General features: G+C 45.1%; 1 protein-coding gene across 1 annotated transcript in view; it reads right to left on the bottom strand.

Moving 5' to 3' along the window:
• The window catches only part of MSRB2 (methionine sulfoxide reductase B2), a 49,595-nt gene extending 25,963 nt beyond the window's left edge, over positions 1 to 23,632 (bottom strand). Inside the window, exon 1 of the mRNA XM_077490962.1 lies at positions 23,415 to 23,632. Coding sequence (XP_077347088.1) covers positions 23,415 to 23,526 — 112 coding nt within the window. The 5' untranslated portion in view covers positions 23,527 to 23,632. The remainder of the gene's footprint in view (positions 1 to 23,414) is intronic.
• Positions 23,633 to 25,326: the final 1,694 nt, after the last annotated feature.

Genomic DNA, 25,326 nt, shown 5'->3' with positions numbered 1-25,326 from the left:
TACATCCTGATACTAGCAGTCAGAGGCAGCAATGCCTTAGATCTTACACAGGTATACAGCTATGAGGCACAGGAGTACCTAGGCACACTCATATACAAGGAAGTGTACTGCTACTTTTCAGGAGGAATTCCTGTACATTTTTTAGGGCGCAGCTAAGGCTTTTTTTCCAAAAACACAAATGCGATTTGACCATATGTGGGAATCCAAATTGATAATTTATACGAGAGCTGTGCGTCCAACTCCCCACACACAGAACCCACTAGGTCCTAAAAATTTACTTTTATTAGAACTGCATTGAAAAATTACAAAAATATCATAAATAGAGACACAATCCAACAGGTGTTTGCTGGGATAAATCAAAGGACAATACCTTCCAAAAGAAAAACATTTGGGGGGGGGGGGGGGGGGGGGGGGGGTGGGGAATCATACCATTACCAGCCTACTGCCTACTTGGCAGAATTACTGTAAATCTAATTTTACAGTTATTTACCCACATGTAAAAAATCCCAGAACCACCTAAAAGTTAAGCTAAAAAAGAAAAGTCATAAACCCACACCCCAGAAATAGAAAGTTTTGCCCAAACAAGGGCTTTGTCAGCAAAGAGGCGTCATCACTGAAAAAAACATAGATGGTGCTCAAATTAACAAAATAAAATAAAATGTGCATTTGCATGGCACTCCTTATTTTATTTTCTTAGTTATTTTATTTTGCTTAAATATTGGGTGGTGCTGGGATTTCTTACATGTGGACAATTAAATCTAAAAGGGGATGATTTACAGTAATTCTGCCAAGAATGTATTATGCTGATAATGGTATGACTTCCCCTTTGAAAATGTCTTCTTTTGGAAGGTTTCTCCCTTTGGATTTTCCTAGCACACACCTGTTGGATTGTGCATCTACTTATGATATTTGTGTAATTCTTTAACGCAGTTCTAATACATGCAAATTTTAGGGACCTGGTGGGTTCTGTGCATGGGGGTGAGAGTGGGGGGGGGGGGGTGATGTGGGGGTGCAAGTTTATTCCTCCCCTCTATGCTTGGATAAGGATATGGTATTGAATTTGGGGTGAGGACCCTGCACTTTTTTTCTTATTTTCTGTGTGGAATTCCAACTTCCAGTTCATACCAGATCTGAAGGGTCTGTTGTGGAGTATTGAGGGAAATCCACAACTTTTCTTTTCTGGGGGAGGGGGGAATCGCCCTTGACATCCATACCAGAATGTCTTTCAGGATTAGAATCTGGTATATATTTTTAGAGGAAACCCCAAGCCATTTTTTTTTTACGTGTGCGAGGCCCCAATTAACTTTTCTACCAGACTCTCATCTAGGATAAGGGTCTGGTATAGATGGATGAACTGAATCCCTGGCCATTTGCTTACAAACAGACGTAAGCGCACAGAAGCTGTCTTTTGCTGGTGCTCCGCTATTTTTGTACTTCACCAGGTAAATTCAACCTCTGTACACACCTTCTGATCATAGGGGGGGAGTTTCCCCAAGAGCAGGTAGAATATGGGCGACCTTGCTCACTGTTTGGCCTGTTGGCCCCCGGTTTTGCTGTGTTGGGTCGGTGGATTAGACACTCAGCACAGATCCATTTTCTTTTCTTTTTAAGTTATGCCATTGTACTTCATGATGTGTCATGGTTTTATTTCCTTGACTTACATTCCGCATAATCTTTACATGTAACAACTGCCTACTTCTTATTTTTTTGTTATATAACATGTGATTTACTATGAATGGCACAATTCTTCCCCCCCCTCACGATCTTAACAAAGCATTTTCTCTATTCTATGCAGAGTTCTCTGCTCACAGATGAAAGCTGTCTAAGAAAAAAACAAAAAAACAAAAAAAAAAAACAGGTAGCCTGCCAAGTTTACCACAACTAAGGCTCCATGCACACTGAAGCTGATAAACTGCAGTTTATTGGAGTTTGGGCGTTTTTTGTAAAAGCCCATAAACTCCACTCTATGTTAGCCTATGTGTCCATGCACACATGGACGTTTTTCAGCTTTAATGAGCAGTGGAGTTCATGGGCTTTTTTCTGAACGCCAGAAATTCGCGTTCAAAGTGCCGTTTTTCAGCGCCAAAAAACGACAAACGCTGATAAACGCTCATAAACGCTTGTAAACGCTCATAAACGCTCGTTCATTAGTGTTCGGCATTCTATTTTTCAATGCATTGTGGGAATTTTGGAGTGTCCTCTGCGTATTTTTATAAAAAACGCCCATTAACGCTAACGCTGTAAAACGCTCATAAACGCTCATAAACGCTAGTATAAAACGCTGTTAAAAGCAGGTTTTTCAACCAGCGTTTTCTGCCAGCAATCTGGCGTCCAGAAATAGCTTTTTTGAGCTTCAGTGTGCATGGAGCCTTAGATGGAGATAAGGAGAAACAAAGTAAGATTTTGTTCTTTTAGATCAAAGGAATGAACTTTGGTCTGTCTGTAAATGAGAGAGGTTTAACCACTTGAAGACTAAACCTTTTTCTGACACTTGTTGTTTACAAGTTAAAATCAGTATTTTTTGCTAGAAAATTACATAGAACCCCCAAACATTATATTTTTTAGTAGAGACCCAGAATAAAATGGCAGTTGTTGCAATATTTTATGTCACACTGTATTTGCTCAGCGGTATTTCAAACGCAATTTTTGGGGAAAAAAAACACACATTAATGAATTAATAAAAAACAAAACAGTAAAGTTAGCCCAATTTTTTTGTATGTGAAAGATGACGTTACACCATGAAAATCAATGATCTTTAATCTAAGCAAAGAAATTGTGATTCTAATTTTGCGTAGAATCGTGCATTTCTAACTGGAGGAAGGGGCCAGGAGACTTTAGTATCACTTTAAATGGCATTTATGCTGTAGTAGGCTGTATATATTGTATAGATGTGCTATTTCACAGGCAGGTTAAGTACATGTTAAGGCATGTTATTTAAAGGAATTTTGTATTTTTAATGTTGCCCTTAGGCATTCATTTTTGGCTCCCTGCTAAACACATTTTTTTTGTTCCCTGTGATAAATGTTCCCAATTGCAGTGCCCAGCCCCCCGATGCCACCTGTTTGCAAAAAATAGCCATTACTGTTCTTTAACATTCGGCTCCCATCAACGTCAATAGGGTTCAGCATACCCAGGTACGTTTAGCTCCCTACTGGATATGATGCTTTTATGTGGTTTTTTTTTTATATCCTTTTTTTGGATACCCATGTAGCACTCAACCCCAAAAAGGCCCACTGATCTGTCCCAGATTCCATGGTCAGATTAGTGCAATAGAAGCCTGCCACAGCAACCGTCACTTTTATGGCTCAATAAACAGTCTAGTAGTTACTTTTTTTTAAAAAGCATTGCTGATCAACTTGGGTAGGGCATAGTCTGACTAATTCTCAGGACAGTCCCTCCAGCAAAGGCCCAGAAAATGAACAGCAGTGGGAGACCTTCAGCAATGTCCAAGACCAGGCAGGCATCCGTGTTAAAACGTTTGTTAACCAAAAAAAAAAAAGGAAATGGATCCTCTGTAACACCTGAAATACCTGGCTGATCCTGACAGTTTCTGCCTTCCCCTTTGTAAACTGACCATGGTATGTCATGGCGAAAAGAAACGAACAGTAATATTATGCCAATAATAAATACTTTGTATACTCTTTAAACTATACTCTTATATGCCTTTAAAGTCCACCTTAGGGGATATTCTCCTTTCTACTATGGTATATCATGGCTGCTGAGCCCTGACCCCATGGTCAGTGTACTTGCCTCCATCATCCACAGCACTGCTCTCCTGTGTCTGTAACCTCCTCTATCCTCCTCTCCTCTCCCCTCCCCTCCCTGCCTGTCAGCTAGTGACAGAACCTGCCCCCCTCCGGTGCGATTCCTGTGCGAATCACATGCAATGTGTTGCATCATGGCAGTGTGAACCTAGGCTTAAAAAGTAAAATGAACAGAAAACATCCAATGACTTCTCTGCAGGGCATGTAACACTTTTACTTCCTGCATGAGTGTCCCAGGAATGGTACAGGATGGGGTTAATCACTTGCCGAGCGCCTAATTGTAAATATACGTCATTACTTTGACGTTAAATACCAGGGTTATTCACCACAATAGCCTTTTTATAAGCAGCAGGAGAGGTGCCACCCCCCCCCCCCCACATGTAGATTAGGGGCTGGGTGCATGGATTAGAGGGGTGGCGCCCCTGCATGGACAGGCTGTAAACACACGCACACATCCCTGTTTTGACAGGTGAGGAGAGACAGATCGTCATGTTTCTACTAATCAGGAACAGCAATATGCCTCCTCCTCTAGTCAGTCACATCCCCCCACAGTTACAAACACACATAAGGGAACACATTTACCCCTTGATCGCCCCTACTGTTAACCCCTTCGCTGCCAGTGATATTTGCACAGTAATCAGTGCATTTTTATAGCACTGATCACTCTATAAATGTCAATGGTCCCAAAAATGTGCGAAAGTGTCCAATCTGTCTGCCTCATTGTTGCAGTCCCACTAAAGATCGCAGATCACTGCCATTACTAGTAAAAAATATAATAATTAAAAGCCATAAATCTATTCCCTATTTTGTAGGCGCTATAACTTTTGCGCAAACCTATATACGCTTATTGCAATTTTTTTTTTTACCAAAAATGTGTAGAAGAATATATATTGGCCTAAACTGATGAAGAAATTATTATTTTTTCCATTTTATGGGGGATATTTATTATAGCAAAAAGTATAAAATATTGTGTTTTTTTGTAAATTATCCCTCTTTTTTAGTTTATAGCGCAAAAAAGAAAAAGTTGATCAAATACCACCAAAAGAAAGCTCTATTTGTGGGAAAAAAAGGACATCAATTTTGTTTGGGTACAGTGTCACATGACTGTGCAATTGTCAGTTAAAACAACACAGTGCCATATTGCAAAAAATGGCCTGGTCATCAAGGGGGAAAATGTTCCGGGGCTAAAGTGGTTAAAGTCAAAATTACATTTTTTATTTAGTTTTCTTTTAAAGGTCAATGAGAGTTCTGGGGTCTTTTTGACCCTAGATCTCTCCATAAAGAGGACCTGTCATGCTTATTTCTATTACAAGAGATGTTTACTTTCCTTGTAATAGGAATAAAAGTAATAAAAAAAATAAAAATAAATTAAAGAGACAATGTAAAAATAAAAAAAGTAAAATAAATTAGAAAAAGAAAAAAAAAATTGAAGGCACCCCATCCCTCCGAGTTCGTGCACAGAAGCATACGCATACATAAGCTGCGCCCGCATATGTAAACGGTGTTCAAACCACACATGTAAGGTATCGCTGCAATTGTTAGAGCAAGAGCAATAATTCTAGCACAAGACCTCCTCTGTGTCTCTAAACAAAACAGGTAACATGTAAAAAATTTTAAAGCGTCTCTTATTGAGATGTTTAAGTACCGTAGTTTGTTGCCATTCCACAAGTGTGCGCAATTCTAAAGCATGACATGTTCGATATCTATTTACTCGGCGAAACATCATCTTTCACATTATACAAAAAAAATGGGCTAACTTTACTTTTTTAAATTCTTAAAGTGTATTATTTTCCCCCAAAAATTGTGCAAATATCGTATGACATAAAATATTGCAACAACTGCCATTTTCTTCTCTAGGGTCTCTGCTAAAAAAAGTGTATATATATATATATATATATATATATATATATATATATATATATATATATATATATATATATATAATGTTTGGGGGTTCTAAGTAATTTTCATACTGTTTTTTACTTGTAAACAACCAATGTCAGAAAAACGTCTGTGGTTACACCCAGCTGCCATGCCTCCTATTCTGCAGTGCAGGAAGTCATTTCAGGTCAGGCCAGCACGCCTTAGCTGCATGTCTAAACATAGTCAGGAGTCAGATAACATTATCAGAGCAAGACAGGACACATCTAATGACTCACATTATGTCATAGATGGTTATGAAATAGGGAACTTCATATTTATATAACCAGTTACAGACACAACATAACGTCTCTCAGAAGTAACGAGCCATCTATATTATTCACAAAACATAAAAAACATAAGGGCTAATTGTATGGCTGCCAGGTCTTGTTTACATGGTACAGTGGGGGTTATTTAGTAAAAGCAAATACACCTTGCACTACAAGTGAAAAATCCAAGTGCAAAAAGTGCACTTGAAATTGCACTGAAAGTGCCCTTGGAAGTGCAGTCGCTGTAGATCCGAGGGGGACATGCAAGGAAAATAAAAAAACAGCATTTTAGCTTGTACATGATTGGATGATAAAATCAGCAGAGCTTGCTCTCATGTTAGATCTACCCCTCAGATTTACAGCAACTGCACTTCCAAGTGCTCTTTCAGTGCAATTTCAAGTGCACTTTGCACTTGGATTTTTCACTTGTAGTGCAAAGTGGATTTGCCTTTCGGAAATAACCCCCACTGTGTTGGAACACTATGGCTTCCTGTGGACTCTGCTCCTATCACATAGGCCCCAACTGTCCCTGATTTTGAGGGACTGTCCCCGATTTTGTCCCTCTGTCCCTCATTCCTCCTCATTTGTTCCTCATTTTGATCTGATCTATATTGTATATAAAACTGACTTTTTATCTTTCAAAAAGTGTTTTCCAGCGCTAAACCTTTCCCCTGATTTCTAAATTGCTGCATTTGTAAATTCCAAAAGCTAATATAATAGTATAGGAATAGGAATAGTAGTGGTTAAAAAAAGCACTTGTGGGTATAACCAATCTTGTTTTTTTGGTACAATTCTCCTTTAACCACTTGCCGACCAGCGCACACCGATGTACGTCGACAGAATGGCACGGGCAGGCAAATGGGCGTACATGTACGTTCCTTTAAATTTGCCGCCCTGCCATCGGGAGTGCGCCGGCAGCGGCGCGCTCCCGCGCTGGTCGGCACCCCCGTGAGTCCGGTCGCGGGACCCACGGACTCGATCGCCGCGGGCATACCCGCGATCGTCTCACGGAGTGGCCAAATGAAGAAATGCCGTTGTAAACAGCATTTCTCCATTCTGCCTAGCAACTAGTGACGCTGATCTCTGCTCCATGTGATTGGAGCAGAGATCAGTGTTCACTAAATGAAAGCCCAACCCCCCCACAGTTAGTAACACACCCCTAGGAACACTTAACCCCTACACTGCCACCCACTGGTTAACCCCTTCACTGCCAGTGTCATTTACACAGGAATCACTGCATTTATATAGCAGTGATTACTGTATAAATGACAATGGTCCCAAAAATGTGTCAAAAATGTCCGATGGGTCCCCCACAATGTCGCAGTCACAATAAAAATCGCTGATCGCCGCCATTACTAGTAAAAAAAAAAATAATAAAAAATTATTAATAAAAATGGTATAAAACTATCCCTATTTTGTAAACGCTATAACTTTTGCGCAAATCAATCAATAATCGCTTATTGCGATTTTTTTTACCAAAAATATGTAGAAGAATATTTATCGGCCTAAACTGAGGGAAAAAAATGTTTTTTTATATATTTTTGGGGGATATTTATTATAACAAAAAGTAAAAAATAATGCGTTTTTTTCAAAATTGTCGCTCTATTTTTGTTTATAGCGCAAAAAATAAAAACCGCAGGGGTGATCAAATACCACCAAAAGAAAGCTCTATTTGTGGGAAAAAAAGGACGTCAATTTTGTTTAGGAGCCACGTCGCACGACCGCGCAATTGTCAGTTAACGCAGTGCCGAATCGCAAAAAGTGGTTTGGTCTTTGACCAGCAAAATGGTCCGGTCTGAAAGTGGTTAAGGGGGCGTGGCAAGGGATGTGTCCTATGCTTGCCTACTTTTGCAGATAGGTGTCCCTCATTCCCATCTCAAAAATTTGGCAGGTATGCTATCAGTTGTCACTGTTGTTCAAAGCAGTTTGTGGGTGTTTCAGAGGTCCAAACAATGCACAATAATCCCCCTTCTATTATTCTCAGCCTTCTCCAAATTTCTTTGTTTTGCTGCTGTGATCTGACTTCCTGTTAGCGGGTGGCTATGTCCCTTCTCCATGATCCCACTGTATGTAGGGATGTAGCCACCCTATCATGCCTGCTCCTGAGATGGACTATGGGCGATGGGATGTGTAGTGTGAATAGAGCAAAACAATAGAACAAATGGAAGTGAGGGTGAAAAGGAGAGGTTTTTGGAACTCAAGGAGGACGTTACAAGGAAAAAACAGTGTGAAACAATTCAATGAAAAATAGATTACAGAGCCATTAAGCTTAAAGTGATTGTAAAGTCTTGTTTAAAAAAAAAAAAAAATATGTGTAGCGCCAGGCTCCTGAAGAGCATGCGCTATGTTTTTCTAAGTTAAAACTTTACCCAAACTACAGTTTGGTTTGGGTCTAGTTGTCTAAATTTGACTTCTGTGTCAGTCTGACTGGACTGTGAGATGTTCAGCCTCGCCACAGGGGGGCGCTGTCTCTGGTGGCAGGCGTGGAACTATGGTCTGGTCAGGCGCTTAAGTTACTCTTTCTCGGAGTCAGGTCAGTGGGAGTGGCCCTCTCGCTGTGCCCTCTGGGAGAGGGTATTTAAGATGCAGACGTCATGTGGTTCGGGGTTCCGGTCCAGTATGAAGTGCTGATTATATGGTTCTGGTCCTCCTGACCAGCCCCCAGGAAGGCTATGGCCTGGGGTGCGGTTCCACCCAACTTTAATGCCTTGGGGCTGGTTAGCCCAAGGCATGGAAACTAGAGGAGGATTCTGAGGTGGTTGGGTGCCGTCTCCGGTCCGGGAAACACCCATTGAACTTTGAGCATTCCAGGGGAGCACTCTTTAGAAGAACACCACGTACGGGGGTTTTCTTAACAAGAGCCTGGAGGGGCCGAAGTAACCAAGAGAATCCGGTCTTGTGGATATCGCCAAGTGGGCTGAAAGACCCAGGTATCCTACAAGTGTTCTACAGCTTTCCTACGTGTTCTGCAACAACGTCGGTGACAAAAGATTTTGTTCCTGAATAAGCACCTTGTTGGCTGCTAGGCCTTGTGAGAGAGGGACTGTCCAACCTGAGTGATCATCCAGCTGCGAATGGCTATTCTCTGGATGCAGTCAAAGTAAGCAAGTTCCTTAACGTTTATAGGCTTTGACATTGAGAGTACCTGAATTCCTTTCCAACCCTCTGATCCCAAGTTGAAAGACTGTTCAATGGTTGAAGTTTGCAAATAAAATCCATTCAATTGGATCTATTGTCAGTCTCAAGTTACTAGGTCACCTACCACGGGACATCCCCTAGACATGCAACGAGGAGAAGCGGAAGGTAATGGTAAGCCCAAAAATAACCAGCAGCTCCTTCGGGGGTTAGTGCTACACATGTTATACTTACCTCCTAAATGCAGTTGGTTTTGCCCAGGGCAGCCCGGATCCTCTTTTTCTCGGGTCTCTCTTTGCTGCTCCTGGCCCCTCCGTCCTGTTGAGTGCCCCCACAGCAAGCAGTTTGCTATGGGGGCAACCGAGCCGAGCTGCAGAGCTACAGCTTTCTGTGTCCATTCAGACACAGAGCTGCCCTTTGGCCCCGCCCCCTCTTTCCCTCGATTGGCTAACTGACTTTGACAGCCACGGGAGCCAATGGCACCGCTGCTGTGTCTCAGCCAATCAGGAGTGAGAGTCCCAGAAGGCCGAGGGATTCCTGGACATCACTGGACAGAGAGGGGGCCCAGGTAAGCATTAGGGGGTGCTGGGGAGGCTGCTAGAATGCATTAAGATAAAAAAACTTCTGCCTTTACAACTCCTTTAAGCCAAACCAGCTTGCCAATACATAGATTAAAATTTGGCCATTCCCTGCTGAACCCTTCAATCCTTGTATGGCTGCCTTAAGGGCATTGGGCTACTATTTAAAATGAATGATACCAATGCATCAACATATGTAACGTGCGTTGCTGTGCATTGTGGTTATACGCATAATAATGCATGACTACACAGAGGCATGTTTGAGGTGTATATAGTTTGGCTGTACAGCCTGTTTTTATCATGAAAACGGAACGCACCCACAGCTCAGATTAGAACTGTCATCAGAGGATTCTCAAGCTCAAGAAGATCCTAACTCAATTCTGGAGGGACTAGTCAGCCCTGCCAGGTGAACTGAAGGTTGGGATTTACCAGATTGGCAGTGGAGTAAATCTGCAAAAGCCTTTATCACTACCCACATATATGAATGTATGCTGGCCACAATCCAGTGTCTGTAGCAGACTTTTTACCCCAGAGGAAAGGTCTTTTCAGGTCTTGAAGACCCCTTAATAAAACCAGTTCATCCGGGTGCAATGGGAAAAATAGTGTCTGTTGGTTAGTAGGAAGAATGCAACCCTTAGGGCTCGTTCATACGTGCAACAGCTCTAGTCACCCCCTCTGAAAAGTGATTGCGGTGGCTTTTCATAGGCATTTCACACACAGTGAGGAGGCTATATGTTACCTCTCTACCACCTGTGGCATGGTATCACCATGCCACACCACCATGCTGAAACCACATGCATTACACATGGTTGCAGAGTGGTTTTGGTGTGGCTTTGTACGCTTGCTTAGCAGCAGTACTGCCTTGAGCAGCTTCATGACCTTGCTTAGGTTGGCAGTCAGGGATGTTGGCTCAACCATGTGCTTTTACTAACCCCTGGCTTCCTGTGTGAAGGGGGACTTACAGTGGTGGTCAGTAGGGGTGAATTTGGCCATGTTTTGATGCTCTTCTGAACCTACACGGCTGAGGCCACCAAGAAGATGTAATTTGTGATGGGCCACATATCTGTGGCGGGGGCATTCTCTGCCACACATATATAAGGAGCTTGTATATGTTGGGTTGCATGGCGAGGAATGCCTCCAGGTGATTAGCCCGTTACAGGTGTAGCACCCTCCTGGTTAGGCTGCTAGATAAATTTAGTTTTGGCTTCTGCTGTAATCACAATAGCAGTGATTATTTGGTTTTGTCTGCTCAGAGCTTCACAGATTGAGAGTTTGATTACTTTCCCCTGCCTCTAGAAGAAGTTTCTAGAGCTCAGGGTGAGAAGATTCAAATGTCCAGCGTGAATATTCAGTAGGGCCTAACTGGGCTGTTTTTAAATAGTCTGAATCCCAGAGGAGATTGTCTTTTCTCCCCGTGGGGATGGTTCTGTGAGCTGAGAGGAGAGAGGTTGCCAGCCCTTGGAGTCCTATGGACTGAATACTGGACTACTTTGCAAAAGGCTGCACCTATAGACTCAGGATCCAATGAGTAAAGCTTTTATCTGTGCTCATACTACTTCATGGTCCCCAGCCGTGAGCTGTGGACTGTTCCAGTCTGCCTATACTAGTCCTACAGCTGCTAAGCAAGAAGTTTCCTCTGCTAGCAATACGTTCCAATTTGGCGTGTCCTGCATTACCCCAAATCCCCTCTTATGTTCTACTAGCAAATAAACTTTAAAAAGATGAACCTTAGACTGATCAATGAGCCAGTGTGAATGAACTGTTGTTGTGTGTGCCTGGTTGCCTCTGGTCTGTTGAGGAAAGAATCTTTCTAATCTATAGCGGTTATTTCGGGGGTAGCGCTAAAAAGGTAACAGCTTCCAAGTGGATTCGGCCACATGAATTCAGAAGAGCAGCACATGCCTGAGCTCATCTCTAATCATCAGAATGCCACCCTTTACAGACATCTAATTCATTGCTACATTATTGGTGTTATGCTGCCGCCTCTGCCAAGTGGTATTGGTTCCAGAACTATGCAGCACCATCAGATGGGAAGTTAAAGAAGAAGTACAGCCAAAGCTTGTTTGGCAATACTTCTACTGTACATCACAGAAGTTAATTCCGTTCTGCACCCCTGTGACCCATTTCCAGCAGACAGCGGGCTGAATCCCATTGTCGGTTGACATCACAGAGCCGGTCCAGTCTTTCAGTGAGCCGCTGAGAGCCTGAGCAAGCAGCTCCCGCCCCCTCCACAGCCCAGCGCTCCAATGAGTGGGGATGGGGGCAGAGTAAAGAGTCACCAGCTCTTTGTTCACGGGGCTCTGAGAACTGAGCTATCAGTGGTCTTTGGTGTCCGTTTATGAAGCAGTGAAAATTTTTCACTGCTCCATTCTCCGGCATTCTCAGAGGAGATCTTTCTCCTCTGGATGCCAGTTTATGGTGTCAATCACTTCTGCTTTGGAGGAGTGAAGTGATCTCCCCACGCTTCGAACACTGGAGAACGGCCCCCCAATATTTGAATCTTGACTTTACGAAATAAATGTACCAGAAATTCACTGAAACACGAGATGTCAGTTTATTAAGCAGTGATAAATTATCACTGCTCAGTACACAGACATTCCCGGAGGAGACCACCCACCTATTATTAAAATATTTGTCCCCCGGCCCCTACATATATACATACACATATATATATATATATATATATATATATATATATATATATATACACACACACACACATTATATGTATATATATGTAGACATGGCAGGGGGAACATGGTTACTGTCTTAGGGGGGTCTGAACGAGGAAGGAGGAAGCCAAAATCTTCCTCCTTTCTCCAGGATTTTCTCTTCGCTCCCTCGATTCTCCACCTCTGAGCTGGTGATTTGAGGAATGTGAATTCTGAAACAGATCGCAGCTTCATAAACTGGCCGTTTCTGTGTCAGTCAATGAGAATCCTCAGTGTGCGGAGCTCATCAGCGAGAGAACATTTTATCTCCCGATCATCTCGGTTTCATAAACTGTCTATGGACTGTGATCAGCGCCGATCTTTGGAATCACTGCTGCTCACAGTTTCATAAACGGACACCTTTGATCACTCAGTTCTCAGTCTTAGAGCTGGCAGGGGATAAATTCAGCAATGGAACGATGCTGTATCAACCTAGGTAAGTATGATTTAAAAACAAAACAAAAAAAAACCTTCTCTTTTAGGCCGGGTTCACACCGCTGCGATGCGGGAACGCCGCGAATCCGCAGCGTTTTCCCGCATCGCATGACTCCCGCCGGCAGTTCACACTGCCCTATGCGGACGGCTGGGAGTGTCAATGATATGTTAATGACACCCCCAGATCCGTCCGCATATCGCAGTGCGATCTGCCGACTCGCACAGGAATCGGATCGCATGGTGTGAACCCCCATGCGATCCGATTCTGTTGCGGACCAAAAAAAGGGTCCCGTGCGAGTTTGCTGCGGGAGCGATGCGAATTCAGCCATACTATCTGTATGGCTGAACTCGCATCTCTACGGAGATCGGATGTGATTTGCGGTGCGAATCACATCCGGATCTCCCCCCGCAGCAGTGTGAACCCAGCCTTAATCTGTTACAACTCAAGGAACCCCTAGGATCCCTGGTTGAGAATGGCTAGTCTATAGAGTAAAGCCTCATGTGCATGGACCGAATATCGGCCAAAATAAGTACAGCAGAATCAGGCCAACTTTTGGCCCATGTGTACAGGTCTCATGACTGGCTTCTGTCAAACAAGCATGCTGGAAAATCGGCATCTGACCAGTGCTTGCAGCCACTGGCGACGAGCGCTGACCTGTGTGTTCTGGCAGGAAGGGGCGGGGGGTCTCCCTGTAAGAACACAATAACATAGTGGGAGGATTGTTGTACTAATATCACATGGTTAGTACAGCGAGCTTGTCAGTTTGTTTGTTTTTTTGATCAGACCGCTGGGTTGAAAAAAAAAAATGTACAATGTGTACCTGGCATTACACCTGACAACCCTGAACGAGCATTCTTGGGGAACCAAACAAACGTTTCCCAATCACTTCTGTTTTCCACGTCAGAAACAACAGCCCAGCAGGCACTGGCTTCCAGCATGAATGCCTAGTGTTATCGAACTATCAGACATAAAATTCAGATCATTACCTTGATTGATATAGACAGCAGCAGACTGAATTTTGCAAGCCTGCAATCAATAAAACCCATTGGAATCAATATACAACATTATTCATCGTTGGCGTGTAGTGAGACCCCAGTGCTATGTGTACAGCAGATACCCCTTCATCCATGAAGTCAGTTAAATACAAGCACTGGGCTTCTGGGTTCATTTCCTCCTGAATGTAATTCTCTGGAAATAGCCACAGATGGTGCATGGAAGGAGTGGAAATTTCCAGTCCATATATACGAAGCATTCATCCTCACATAGCCTCCTCTCTCTAGGAAGACTTCTCTGCAGCACTAATAAATTCTCCTTCGCCATACAGAATACGCAATTTATCAGCCACCTCTAGACAATTCAGATTGCAGGCACAAGGTGATCAGTGTGAATACAAATAGCAAATAAGTATTTATAATGGTTGTCAATGAAGCACACATCCCTCTGGCTCTAATGCTGAACTCAAAGTAAAAAGCTAAACAAATTAAATGCATATGATATATACACACACACACACACACACACACACACACAAACATTGAAAAGCAACAGCAAAAAAAAAAACAAGTGGTCTAACAAGTCTTCCTATTTTTTTTTAATTTATACATGGTTTTGTATTTTTCTTTTGTCTGATTATAGATCTCTGTTTGTCCCCAGAATATTTGAATCCACTTAAGAGCTCCAGCCCCCCACCAAAAAAATTAAAGTCAGCAGCTACAAATACTGTAGTTGCTGACTTTTAATATTAGGACACTTACCTGTCCAGGGATCAAGCGATGTGCCCCCCCCCTGCGCATGTGCAAAGTGCACTGCGATTTGTAAATGGCCCGCCGGCGAGGGTAGGGAAGCCGAACTTCCGGGGGACCTCACCGAGGCGAGGTCCCCCGGAAATGGGGATGGGTACCTGTCAAGAACAGGTACCCGCTCTCCCTTCCCCTCCAAAAGATGCCAAATGTGGCAGCGGAGGGGAAGAGGAAGCAAGCAAGTGGAGCTTCCCCTTTTGCGTGGAGGTCCGCTTTAAGTGGGGTGCACACTATAAGTAAAATCGGGTGAACGATCGTCCGATTTTCCTTATTGTTTCACAGAAAGTCGGAACTGAGGAAGGAAATAATGTCCGAAATTTCTCATACGACAAAGGCTTTTTTTTGGTGTTTATTGTTTCTGATCATGCATAGTCTTTCTTTTATGATTTTTCTTGTATGAAAAAAAGCGATACACTTCAAAATGCTGATAGTCAGGGCTGTCTTAATAGGTGGGCACACCTGGGCACTGCCCAGGGGCCCCAGCTGCATGGAGAGGCCCTTGCACTTTTCCCAAAGCAGCTGGTCTTTGAGCCAAAATTGGGGGCCCCATGATGGCACTGAGAGTGATGGATACACAAGGGAGACAGGCTGGCAGCAGTGCGCCATGCTGTGCAGAACGATACCTATTATTTCACAGCCAGCAGGGAGGGGCAGGGCTGGAGTGCCAGTGATGCTCTGACCCTGCCCCATGCATGAATGTTTGGGGGCTCGAAGGCTGCATAGTAGGAGCTGGAGTGGGAGCTGCTGAGTCGGCAGCACTGACAGCCCACCTGTGGAAGTAGCGTTGTGGATGGTGTCATGGTGAGTCCAGCTGTCCAGCACTGTTTGCACCGACGGGCTTGGAATACCTGGAGGGATGCTCCCTCCACCGCCCCTCCTTCTGCCTGCTTGATTGGTGTAGGTGAGTCCAGTGCTGGAGGTGGGCACATAGCCAAAAGTTTACATGCACTGTATCTCCACTGGAAAAGGGGGCACTACATGGATGGAATAATGGTGCTGGGGGATATCAAGGGTGTATGGGAGGGGAAACAATGCTGAGGGGGGATCTGGGGTGTATAGGGGGTAGCAATGCTTGGGGTAGCTTGGGTGGCTATAATGTTAGAGGTATCAGGGATGTAGAGAGGCCACAGTGTAAGGAATATCAGGGATGTAGTGGGGTCGCAATACAAGGTGTATCTTATGGTATATGGTAACAGTGCTGGGGGAAAATATCTAGGGTGTAGACGGGTCAGAGTGCTGGGGGGATATCTGGGATGTAGAGGGGTCAGAGTGCTTGGGGGGGGGGGGGATATCTGGGGTGTAGAGGGGTAAGAGTGTTGGGAGATATCTGGGGTGTAGAGAAGTCACAGTGCTGGGGGGATATCTGGTGTGTAGAGGGGTCAGAGTGCTGGGGAGATATCTGGGGTGTAGAGGGGTCAGAGTGCTGGGGAGATATCTGGGGTGTAGAGGGGTCAGAGTGCTGGGGAGATATCTGGGGTGTAGAGGGGTCAGAGTGCTGGGGAGATATCTGGGGTGTAGAAGGGTCAGAGTGCTGGGGAGATATCTGGGATGTAGAGGGGTCAGAGTGCTGGGGGGATATCTGGGGTGTAGAGGGGTCAAAGTGCTGGGGGGATATCTGGGATTGAGAGGAGTCAGTGCTGGGGGGATATCTGGGATGTAGAGGGGTCAGAGTGCTGGGGAGATATCTGGGATGTAGAGGAGTCAGAGTGCTGGGGAGATATCTGGGATGTAGAGGAGTCAGAGTGCTGGGGGGATATCTGGGATGTAGAGGGGCCAGAGTGCTGGGGGGATATCTGGGGTGTAGAGGGTTCAGAGTGCTGGGGGGATATCTGGGATGGAGAGGAGTCAGAGTGATGGGGGATATCTGGGGTGCAGAGGAGTCAGAGTGCTGGGGGAATACCTGGGGTGTAGAGGGGTCAGAGTACTGGGGGGATACCTGGGGTGTAGAGGGGCCATAGTGCTGGGGAGGCATCAGTCTGGCAGATATATTTTATATGCACAGGACAGCTTTGTTACTTTATGTATGTAGTATTTTCCCACTCTGTACAGAAAGATTCTTCATGTAGTTAATGCAGAGCTCCATCCAAAAGGGGAAGCTCCGCTTGTCTGCCTCCTACCTACTTGATGTCTGTTTACCTGCACTGTCTCCATTGTAGGGGCCCCAAAGCATTACTTTGCCCAGGGGCCCATGATGCTATGAAGACGGCCCTGCTGATGGTCCGGTTTTGTCTGTGTGGCAGGGCAGGTTTGCTGTGTGAAAGGTCGGGTGAGAACACAAACAAAAACAGCTCCTTAACACAGCCACTAGCCACCCTCCAGCAGCAGAGATGCACAATCTGAGAACTACGGTCTCCCCCGCTGTTTGTATAGGTTTAAATTGGGCCTGTGAAATGGTATCTCCCATCGAGAGATAGTGCCTACGATGTGCGCATGTGCCCCGGTTACGTCAGCCCAGCTGATCGGCAAATCAGCTGTTGTGCTGTTCCGTGCAGCGCATGCGCAGTACATACCGGGCACTTCTCAATAGCAGGCACTTCTTGACATAACACCGGCAATGGCACCGTCCGAATCAGCGTGGCGCCGACTTTGCGGTGTCGCACCGATTCCCAAAAGTAGTTCCTGCACTACTTTTGCCAACTTTGGGGGGCGATTTGTATAGACATCCATGCATGAACCCACACAGATGTCTGTCATATCGCCCCCGAAAGTCAGACTGCATTGCCGGGTTGAAAGCTAAACCCTCACGATTGCAGCACTGTGAACCTAGGCTTACTGTTGCATGACTGTGCTGGAAGTCTATTCCAAGCGTCAACTACCCTTTCGGTAAAATAATAATTTCTAAGATTAGTTTTGAACTTTCCTCCTACTAGTTTGAGGCCATATCTCCGTGTTCTTGATTTTTGGCTTCATATTGAAAATACTCCCTCCTGGACCTTATTCACCCCTACACATAACGGAGTCTGTTCTTCTGTCCATTCAATCCTGGGATTTGGACAGCTCTGCCACACAGCACAACCAGCCGGAGTGCAGAGTTTTCAGAACTACCAGTAAGTAGTACAATGGGGTCTTGTTCCTACCCCCAGCCTGTAAATAGACACTAAGAGCTAATTTATACTTGCAGTCAGGGAGCGGTAAATAAAAAGGGGGGGTTTATTGCCACCTTAATATTGTCCTGACTTCCGACCTTAAAATAACATGGCAGTCAGATGAAGTTGTCACGCTGAAGCAAAATTTGTACCTCTTGGCGTGTTCAACAGGGAGTATAACTACTGAATGCAACCCATCGAACTGAATAAGGGCCTGCTGCAACTGCGTGCCAAACACTAGGTTCACCACAGTATTCCTATTCATAAGTGCCAACAAAAACAAAAACAAGCTAGGAAGAGGCAGTATCACCTACTGAATGCCTGTCAGACCCTCCTGTACTGCTATGTGAAAGGTGATGCACCGCTGTTGTAAGAGTAAATGAGCCCTAAGATAGAATCAGCAGATGAGGTCATCCGTCTGCTCTTTCCTTTTTTACATCAGGTTAGTATATGAGCACTGCAGCACAACTGATTGCTTCTCCCTCTCCCAGTCTGAGCTCAGCTGTTTAAAGTGGTTGTACAACCACTTTTGCCTACAGGTAAGCCTATATTAAGGCTTACCTGTAGGTGCTGGAAATATCTCCTAAACCTCTACGGTTTAGGAGATATTTACAAAAAAGCCATGCACTGATGACGTGACGTTTCTAATAGGGGTCAAGCCATGACAGGCAGCTCCCGCGCGCATGAGCGGGAAAGTGACGTCATGCGACTCCGGCCAGTCACAGAGTTTGCGGCCTGGAAGGAAGAGGGGAGAAGAGGGGTGCTCTCTGCTAGTGGGGACAACAGAGATATCGCGGGCTTTGGTGTCGGGTAAGTGACACGTAATGGGCTACTATGCATTACCTTTGTAGGGAAATGAAGAGGAAGTAAAACCCACCAGGGCAGGTGGGTTTTACTTCCTCTTTATTTCATGTTTAGCTAGTATATTGTATGCTTTCCTGCAAGACCATATGCATATGTATTCAAAATAACAATTATTTAGGCTGCTTTCACACTGGGGTGGGAGCAGCGTCGGCGGTAAAGCGCCGCTATTTTTAGCGGCGCTTTACCGTCGTTTTAGCGGCGGTCTGCGGGCGCTAGCGGGGTGGTTTTAACCCCCGCTAGCGGCCGAAGAAGGGTTAAACCCGCCCGCAAAGCGCCGCGTATTGCCGCGGTGTCCCATTGATTTCAATGGGTAGGAGCGGTTTAGGAGCGGTGAATACACCGCTCCTTCACCGCTCCAAAGATGCGGCTAGCAGGACTTTTTTCACCGTCCTGCCAGCGCATCGCTCCGGAGTGAAAGGGGCCGGTTTTTTTCAGGCGCTACACAGGCGCTATTTTTAGCGCTGTAACGCCTGAATACCGCCCCAGTGTGAAAGCAGCCTAAGACCTACTATAATTTTTAAATGGAAATCTGACCACAAAAAGGTTTTTTCCTTTAACATAGAGGTGATTGTAGACCTCTGCTGCTTCCTAATTTGGAGTTCATTTATGAGTACTTCTCATGATGTGAGCTCAGGGGGGCCTAAAGCCTAGCACACAGGGGCCAAATGTTGGGCGGCATTGGCCGGTTCAATAGAAACCAGCTGACATTCAGCCCATGTGTGCGGTGGGCCAGCTTCTGTGAAAGGCCTGCCGACCAGCTTCCAATGGTGGAGGGCGCTGATCGGAGTGTTCTGGAGGTGGGGGGGGGGGGGGGGGGGGGGGGCTATTCCTCTGTCAGAACACAAAAGCACAGCAGGGGAGATCGCTGTACTAACATGAGACCGACTGACCTGAGCTGTCAAGTTCTTTTTTTCCTTTAACCCAAAAAAACAGGTAGTGTGTACGAGGATTAAAGGGCTCCTATTTAGGATGAACCACAAGCAGATAGTTCCGGAGCCAAGGGAACAAACAATGATCAGACAATGCTTTCTAATCTAATCTTTCACCTTGATAAAGGAGGTCCATCTACCCTTTAAATGTGGGTGTTTCTGTGCTGATATGGGACATCAGTAAACAGTCACACTGGATTTTAAATTGGTATTCTGACCCTTCTCTGAATGTTATGCCGCGTACACATGACCGCTCTTCCCAACGGACTTTCGGCGGAGTTCCGACCGACTTTCCAAATGAACGGACTTGGCCACACACAATCACACCAAAGTCTGATGGATTTGAACGTGATGACGTACGACCGGACTAGAATAAGGAAGTTCATAGCCAGTAGCCAATAGCTGCCCTAGCGTCAGTTTTTGTCCGTCGGACTAGCATACACACGAGCGGATTTCTCGATAGGAACTGGGTCCGGCGGAGTTCCGGCGAAAAAAATTTGAAACATGTTCTATTTCTAAAGTCTGTCAGATTTTTGGACACACAATCGAATTGTCCAACAGACTTGTTTCCGTCTGACCTTTGCTGTCAAAGTCCGGTCGTGTGTATGCAGTATTAGGTCTTCTAATCTTTCTGATCATTTTTGGACTATGGCCACTACTCTACAGACTCTGTTCCCTAATCTGGTCAAAAAAGACCATGTTAGAAAATGGTTTTCTAACATCTATAGCAGCTTTTCTCAACATTCGTACCTCAGAGGAAACCTTGAAAGAATTTCCAGATCTAGGGGAAACCCTGCCAAAAATTATTAGTTGGGAGCCAGAAATGACCCCTTACATTAGTGATCAGTGGAAAGAATGCCCGTCTTGCATTGGTGGTCAGAAAGTCAACTCTCTGTGTTCTGCCACATGGGCTACACACGGGTAGACTTTTACAGTAGTAGTACAGGATCACCCAATACAATAATCAGTCTCATGCTGTCGCAAAGATTAGTTGTGGGGCTGAACCTTTCCAGCTATGTTGCACCTGGTTAAGCCTTGTTATCACAATCATGAAGTTATTGGACTCAGTGCCGGGACAAGGTCATCTAGCCCCCAGGATGAAGATGCCAAACAGTGTCTCCCCAAAATTTATGTACATTATGGGTGTTATTTACAAAAGGTAAATCCACTTTGCACTGCAAGTGCACTTGGAAGTGCAGTCGCTCTAAATCTAAGGGGTAGATCTGAAATGAGGGGAAGCTCTGCTGATTTTATCATCCAATCATGTGCAAGCTAAAATGCTGTTTTTTTATTTTCCTTGCATGTCCCCCTCGGATCTACAGCAACTTTACTTTCAAGTGCACTTGCAGTGCAAAGTGGATTTTCCTTTAGTAAATAACCCCCTATGTGTCAGTAAATATCCCCTCCCCCTCCAAAAATAATTCAAGCACTATAGTGGGGCTGTAGAGGGTGCCAGGGGCCCGCACTAGAGACACCACTGGCTGTCAGATTGCCATTATGTGATGTTTGCTTACCTGCCCCCTACCCATGTCCTTTGCTGGAAGGAGATGGGGGAAGATAAACACTGCACAGTGGTAATCTGGCTGCCAGTTCCAATCCAAGTGAGCTGTAGTGGCAGGACACAGAGCTGCAAGGGGCGAGAGAGCACAACCCATCCCTCCTCCCTGCTCTCTCCTGCTCTCCAGCTCTGGCTTGTCTCCTCCAACGTTAAGCTGGCAGGAGTAGTGAAACTGCCATCACTACTCCCATCAGCTTGTAGGTAGGAACTCTCCATGCAGTGCTCCCCCTCACTTCACATGATACCACCGCACCAGGGGGCAGCTGTCCCTCTCGCCCACCCCTTGTCCCAGCCCTGATTGGACCTTCTCTCTGATGAGCTTCTTCTACCTATGAGACTAATTCTGCAGGAAATGCCGTGGCACCTGGTAGTCTAGGCTGCACTTACAATCTCGGTGATAGTGCCACAAATACCCAATGCTAAAGGTAATTCCAGCAACAGATCTGTTATTCCCATTCTCAATCAATACAATCAGCACACTGAAAGGGCCATCTCTTTCTTGCTGGGCAATGGGAATGGTCTTGGGAATATTTCTGATGGTGGGAGATGTCTGCAGTAGATGGTAAACCGTTACTGGCCTTCTTATGAAAATGCAAGTTGCCTGGCTGTATCTGGCTTTGAGTTACAGCTTGGGAACAAGCCTGCAGCAAGTGAAAGTCAGAGAAATTCTGTATGTTCAGGAACAGTGACACCGTTTTACTGAAGCCAGAGCACGACAACCAAGCAAATAAAAATAGCATTTTCACTTGGGGAGGTCTGCAATGTCAGCCTGCATATCTTTTCAATGTCAGACTTACTTGAATGGCTTATATGCATCTGGCTAGTCCTATACTACCTAATTATTATTATAGACTGTAGAAGGTCAACAACCTAAACGTCACTCACCCTAATGCCCCGTACACACGATGAGATTATCAGATGAACGATCGTCCAGTTTTTTTTTGCATGCCAATCTCATATCGAAAATGAAGAGGTTACTAAAGTTACGAAAATTCTCGTATTGCAGAAATAAAAAATGGGAAGTGATGTAATGTACTTGTATTGTATTTTCAGACAACAACAGTACTGATTAAACAAAAATCGTATGATCTGGTATCGTACGAGGACAATTTTCATGCTTGCACCATCAGATAATATCACGATCGGCTATCGAAAGCTGTGTACTAATGATCAGATTATCGTAAAACCGCTTCAAAAGTGGTATTTTTTGTACGAATTTTCAGATCGTGTGTACGCGCCATTAGTCACTGATTAAGGCTAGGTTCACACTATTGCGATGCGGGAACGCCGCGAATCCGCGGCGTTTTCCCGCATCGCTCACCTCCCGCCGGCAGTTCACACTGCCCTATGCGGACGGCTGGGGGTGTCAATGTTATGTTAATGACACCCCCAGATCCGTCGGCATATCGCAGTGCGATCTGCCGACTCGCACAGGAATCGGATCGCATGGTGTGAACCCCCATGCGATCCGATTCCGTTGCGGACCCAAAAAAGGGTCCTGTGCGAGTTTGCTGCGGGACAGCTGCGAGTTCAGCCATACTATCTGTATGGCTGAACTCGCAGTGCTACGGAGATCGGATGTGATTTGCTGTGCGAATCACATCCGGTTCTCCCCCCGCAGCGGTGTGAACCCAGCCTAAAGAGAACCTGTTAGGACGCTTGTATAGCACAGAAGTGTCTTCCATTGAGTGCCGGTTCACACTAGCGCGATGCCAGACATCACATGTAATTCGCAGCGCACGGCTGTTCACATGCGATGTCTGTGCGGGTGCGATGTCAGCCATACAGATAGTATGGCTGATATCGCACCGCATTCGGTCCAAACACGCACAGGACCCTTTTTTCTGTTCGGACCAGAATCGGATCGCATGTGTGTTCACACATATGCGATCCGATTCATGTCCGAACTGTCAGTTCGCAGTGCGATATGCGAGCTGAAATGGGGGTGTCGTTAACATATAATGACACTCCCCATCAGATCGCATATGGCAGTGTGAACTGCCGTGCGTGTCGAGTGCGATGCGGGAACCCGCAGTTGATTGGCAGGGTTCTCGCATCGCACTAGTGTGAACCGGCACTTATGCTGGGCAGACGACCGCAGATTTAGAGATTTGTGGTGATGACCAAATCTGACAGATGGGAATGTTTGGCACCTCATCAACATAACCGAAGTGGCCGGGCAAGATCTGCACATGCAATCCAATTTCATAGGACTGCATCATCCATCCCAGTCATCTCCCACCAACGTGGGGATCTGACGTGCCCCATGGCTATTATAATCTATTAGATGTAAACCAGACAATCGCCCCCCCCCCCCTCCCGATGGAAGCCCCTACAAACCAGTTGCTGAATGTCTGCAGCTTACCGGCATCTGAGTGCACCATCCTAGCTGTGCTCCAGGCTCTGCTCCCGGTGACAGGTGACATCCCCCTCTGTCTCATCAGAAGGATGCTGAAGCTTTTCAGTAATCTTGCCATGATGAAGAAGAATCCCAGCGAAGCTGCAGTCAATGGAGTGACAGGCGGTGTGTGCTGCAGGAGCAGATGTGTGTCTGCTGCTGAACATAGCTCTCCCTGATGGCACTCCCTCCTGTGATGTCATCCCTACAGTGGGCCAGTATGTGGGCTAAAGGGCAAACAGAGGATCCCCTCTCCACATTTCTCCACTATCTGTCAGTGTCTGGCCGGGGAGATAATATACTCCAGTGCACATTACAACATTGTCACTGGCCTGAATGGGATACTTTATTTTTTATTATTGCTATTTTTATTATTGTTGGTGTTGTTATTATTTTTGTTGTACTAATTATTTTATTATTTAAGATGAGAATGAATTACAGCACAAAATCTACATTCACATGCAACTCAACGCGTGTAAAAGCACACAATTTCGCACATGTTTACGAAATGCGCAAAAAAAAGCCTGTCACATTTGCTTTTGCTATTGATTGTTAGGCTATGTTTCCACTATTGCGTCCCCAAAGTCGCGCGCTTTTGCAGCAATTTTTTTACCACGATTTTTTTTCCACAACTTGAAGCAATGCCTGTGTATTCTTGAGGTCTATGGGCCTCAAGTCGCATCAAAGTGGGACCAAAGTAGTGCAGGGACTACTTTGAAGACGCTGCGTCTTGAAGTCGTACAGATATGAATGCGGAAAAACATGCATCAAACGCAGCAAATCGCTTGGCTAAAAAACACAAACAAGGTTCGGCGCTTTTAACCGGTTCCCAACCAGCGCACGCCGATGTACGTCGGCAGAATGGCATGGGCAGGCATATTGGCGTACAGGAACGTCCAATCTTCAATGCCGCCCTGCCATCGCGTGCCGGTCGGGACCCCCATGAGTCCGGTCACGGGTCCCGCGGACTCGATTGCCGTGGGCATACCCGCGATTGTCTCACGGGGCGGCTGAACGAGGAAATGCCGTTGTAAACAGCATCTCCCCGTTCTGCCTAGCAACTAGTGGCGCTGATCTCTGCTCCATGTGATTGGAGCAGAGATCAGTGTTCACTAAGTTAAAGCCCAGCCCCAACAGTTAGTAATACACCCCTAGGAACACTTAACCCCTTCACTGCCACCCACTGGTTAACCCCTTCACTGCCAGTGTCATTTACACAGGAATCACTGCATTTATATAGCAGTGATTGCTGTATAAATGACAATGGTCCCAAAAATGTGTCAAAAATGTCCGATGTATCCGCCATAATGTCGCAGTCACAATAAAAATCGCTGATCGCCGCCATTACTAGTAAAAAAAAATTATTAATAAAAATGCCATAAAACTATCCTCTATTTTTTAAACGCTATAACTTTTGCGCAAACCAATCAATAATCGCTTATTGTGATTTTTTTTTACCAAAAATATGTAGAAGAATACGTATCGGCATAAACTGAGGGAAAAAAATGTTTTTTTATATATTTTTGGGGAATATTTATTATAACAAAAAGTAAAAAATCATGCGTTTTTTTCAAAATTGTCGCTCTATTTTTGTTTATAGCGCAAAAAATAAAAACCGCAGGGGTGATCAACTACCACCAAAAGAAAGCTCTATTTGTGGGAAAAAAAGGATGTCAATTTTGTTTGGGAACCACATCGCACAACTGCGCAATTGTCAGTTAACGCGACGCAGTGCCGAATAGCAAAAAGTGGTCTGGTCTTTGACCAGCAAAATGGTCCGGGGCTGAAGTGGTTAAGGGGATTTTTCAGGTGCCAAAATATTGAAAACAAAGATTCAAATAAAATAAAAAATTTTTTTTTGTTTTTTTATATACATAGC

Source organism: Lithobates pipiens, unplaced genomic scaffold (assembly GCF_037356315.1).
Source record: "Lithobates pipiens isolate NorthernLeopardFrog02 unplaced genomic scaffold, aLitPip1_a1.2 Scaffold_19, whole genome shotgun sequence".
NCBI lineage: Eukaryota > Metazoa > Chordata > Amphibia > Anura > Ranidae > Lithobates > Lithobates pipiens.
This window is presented reverse-complemented; position numbering and strand designations above follow the sequence as displayed.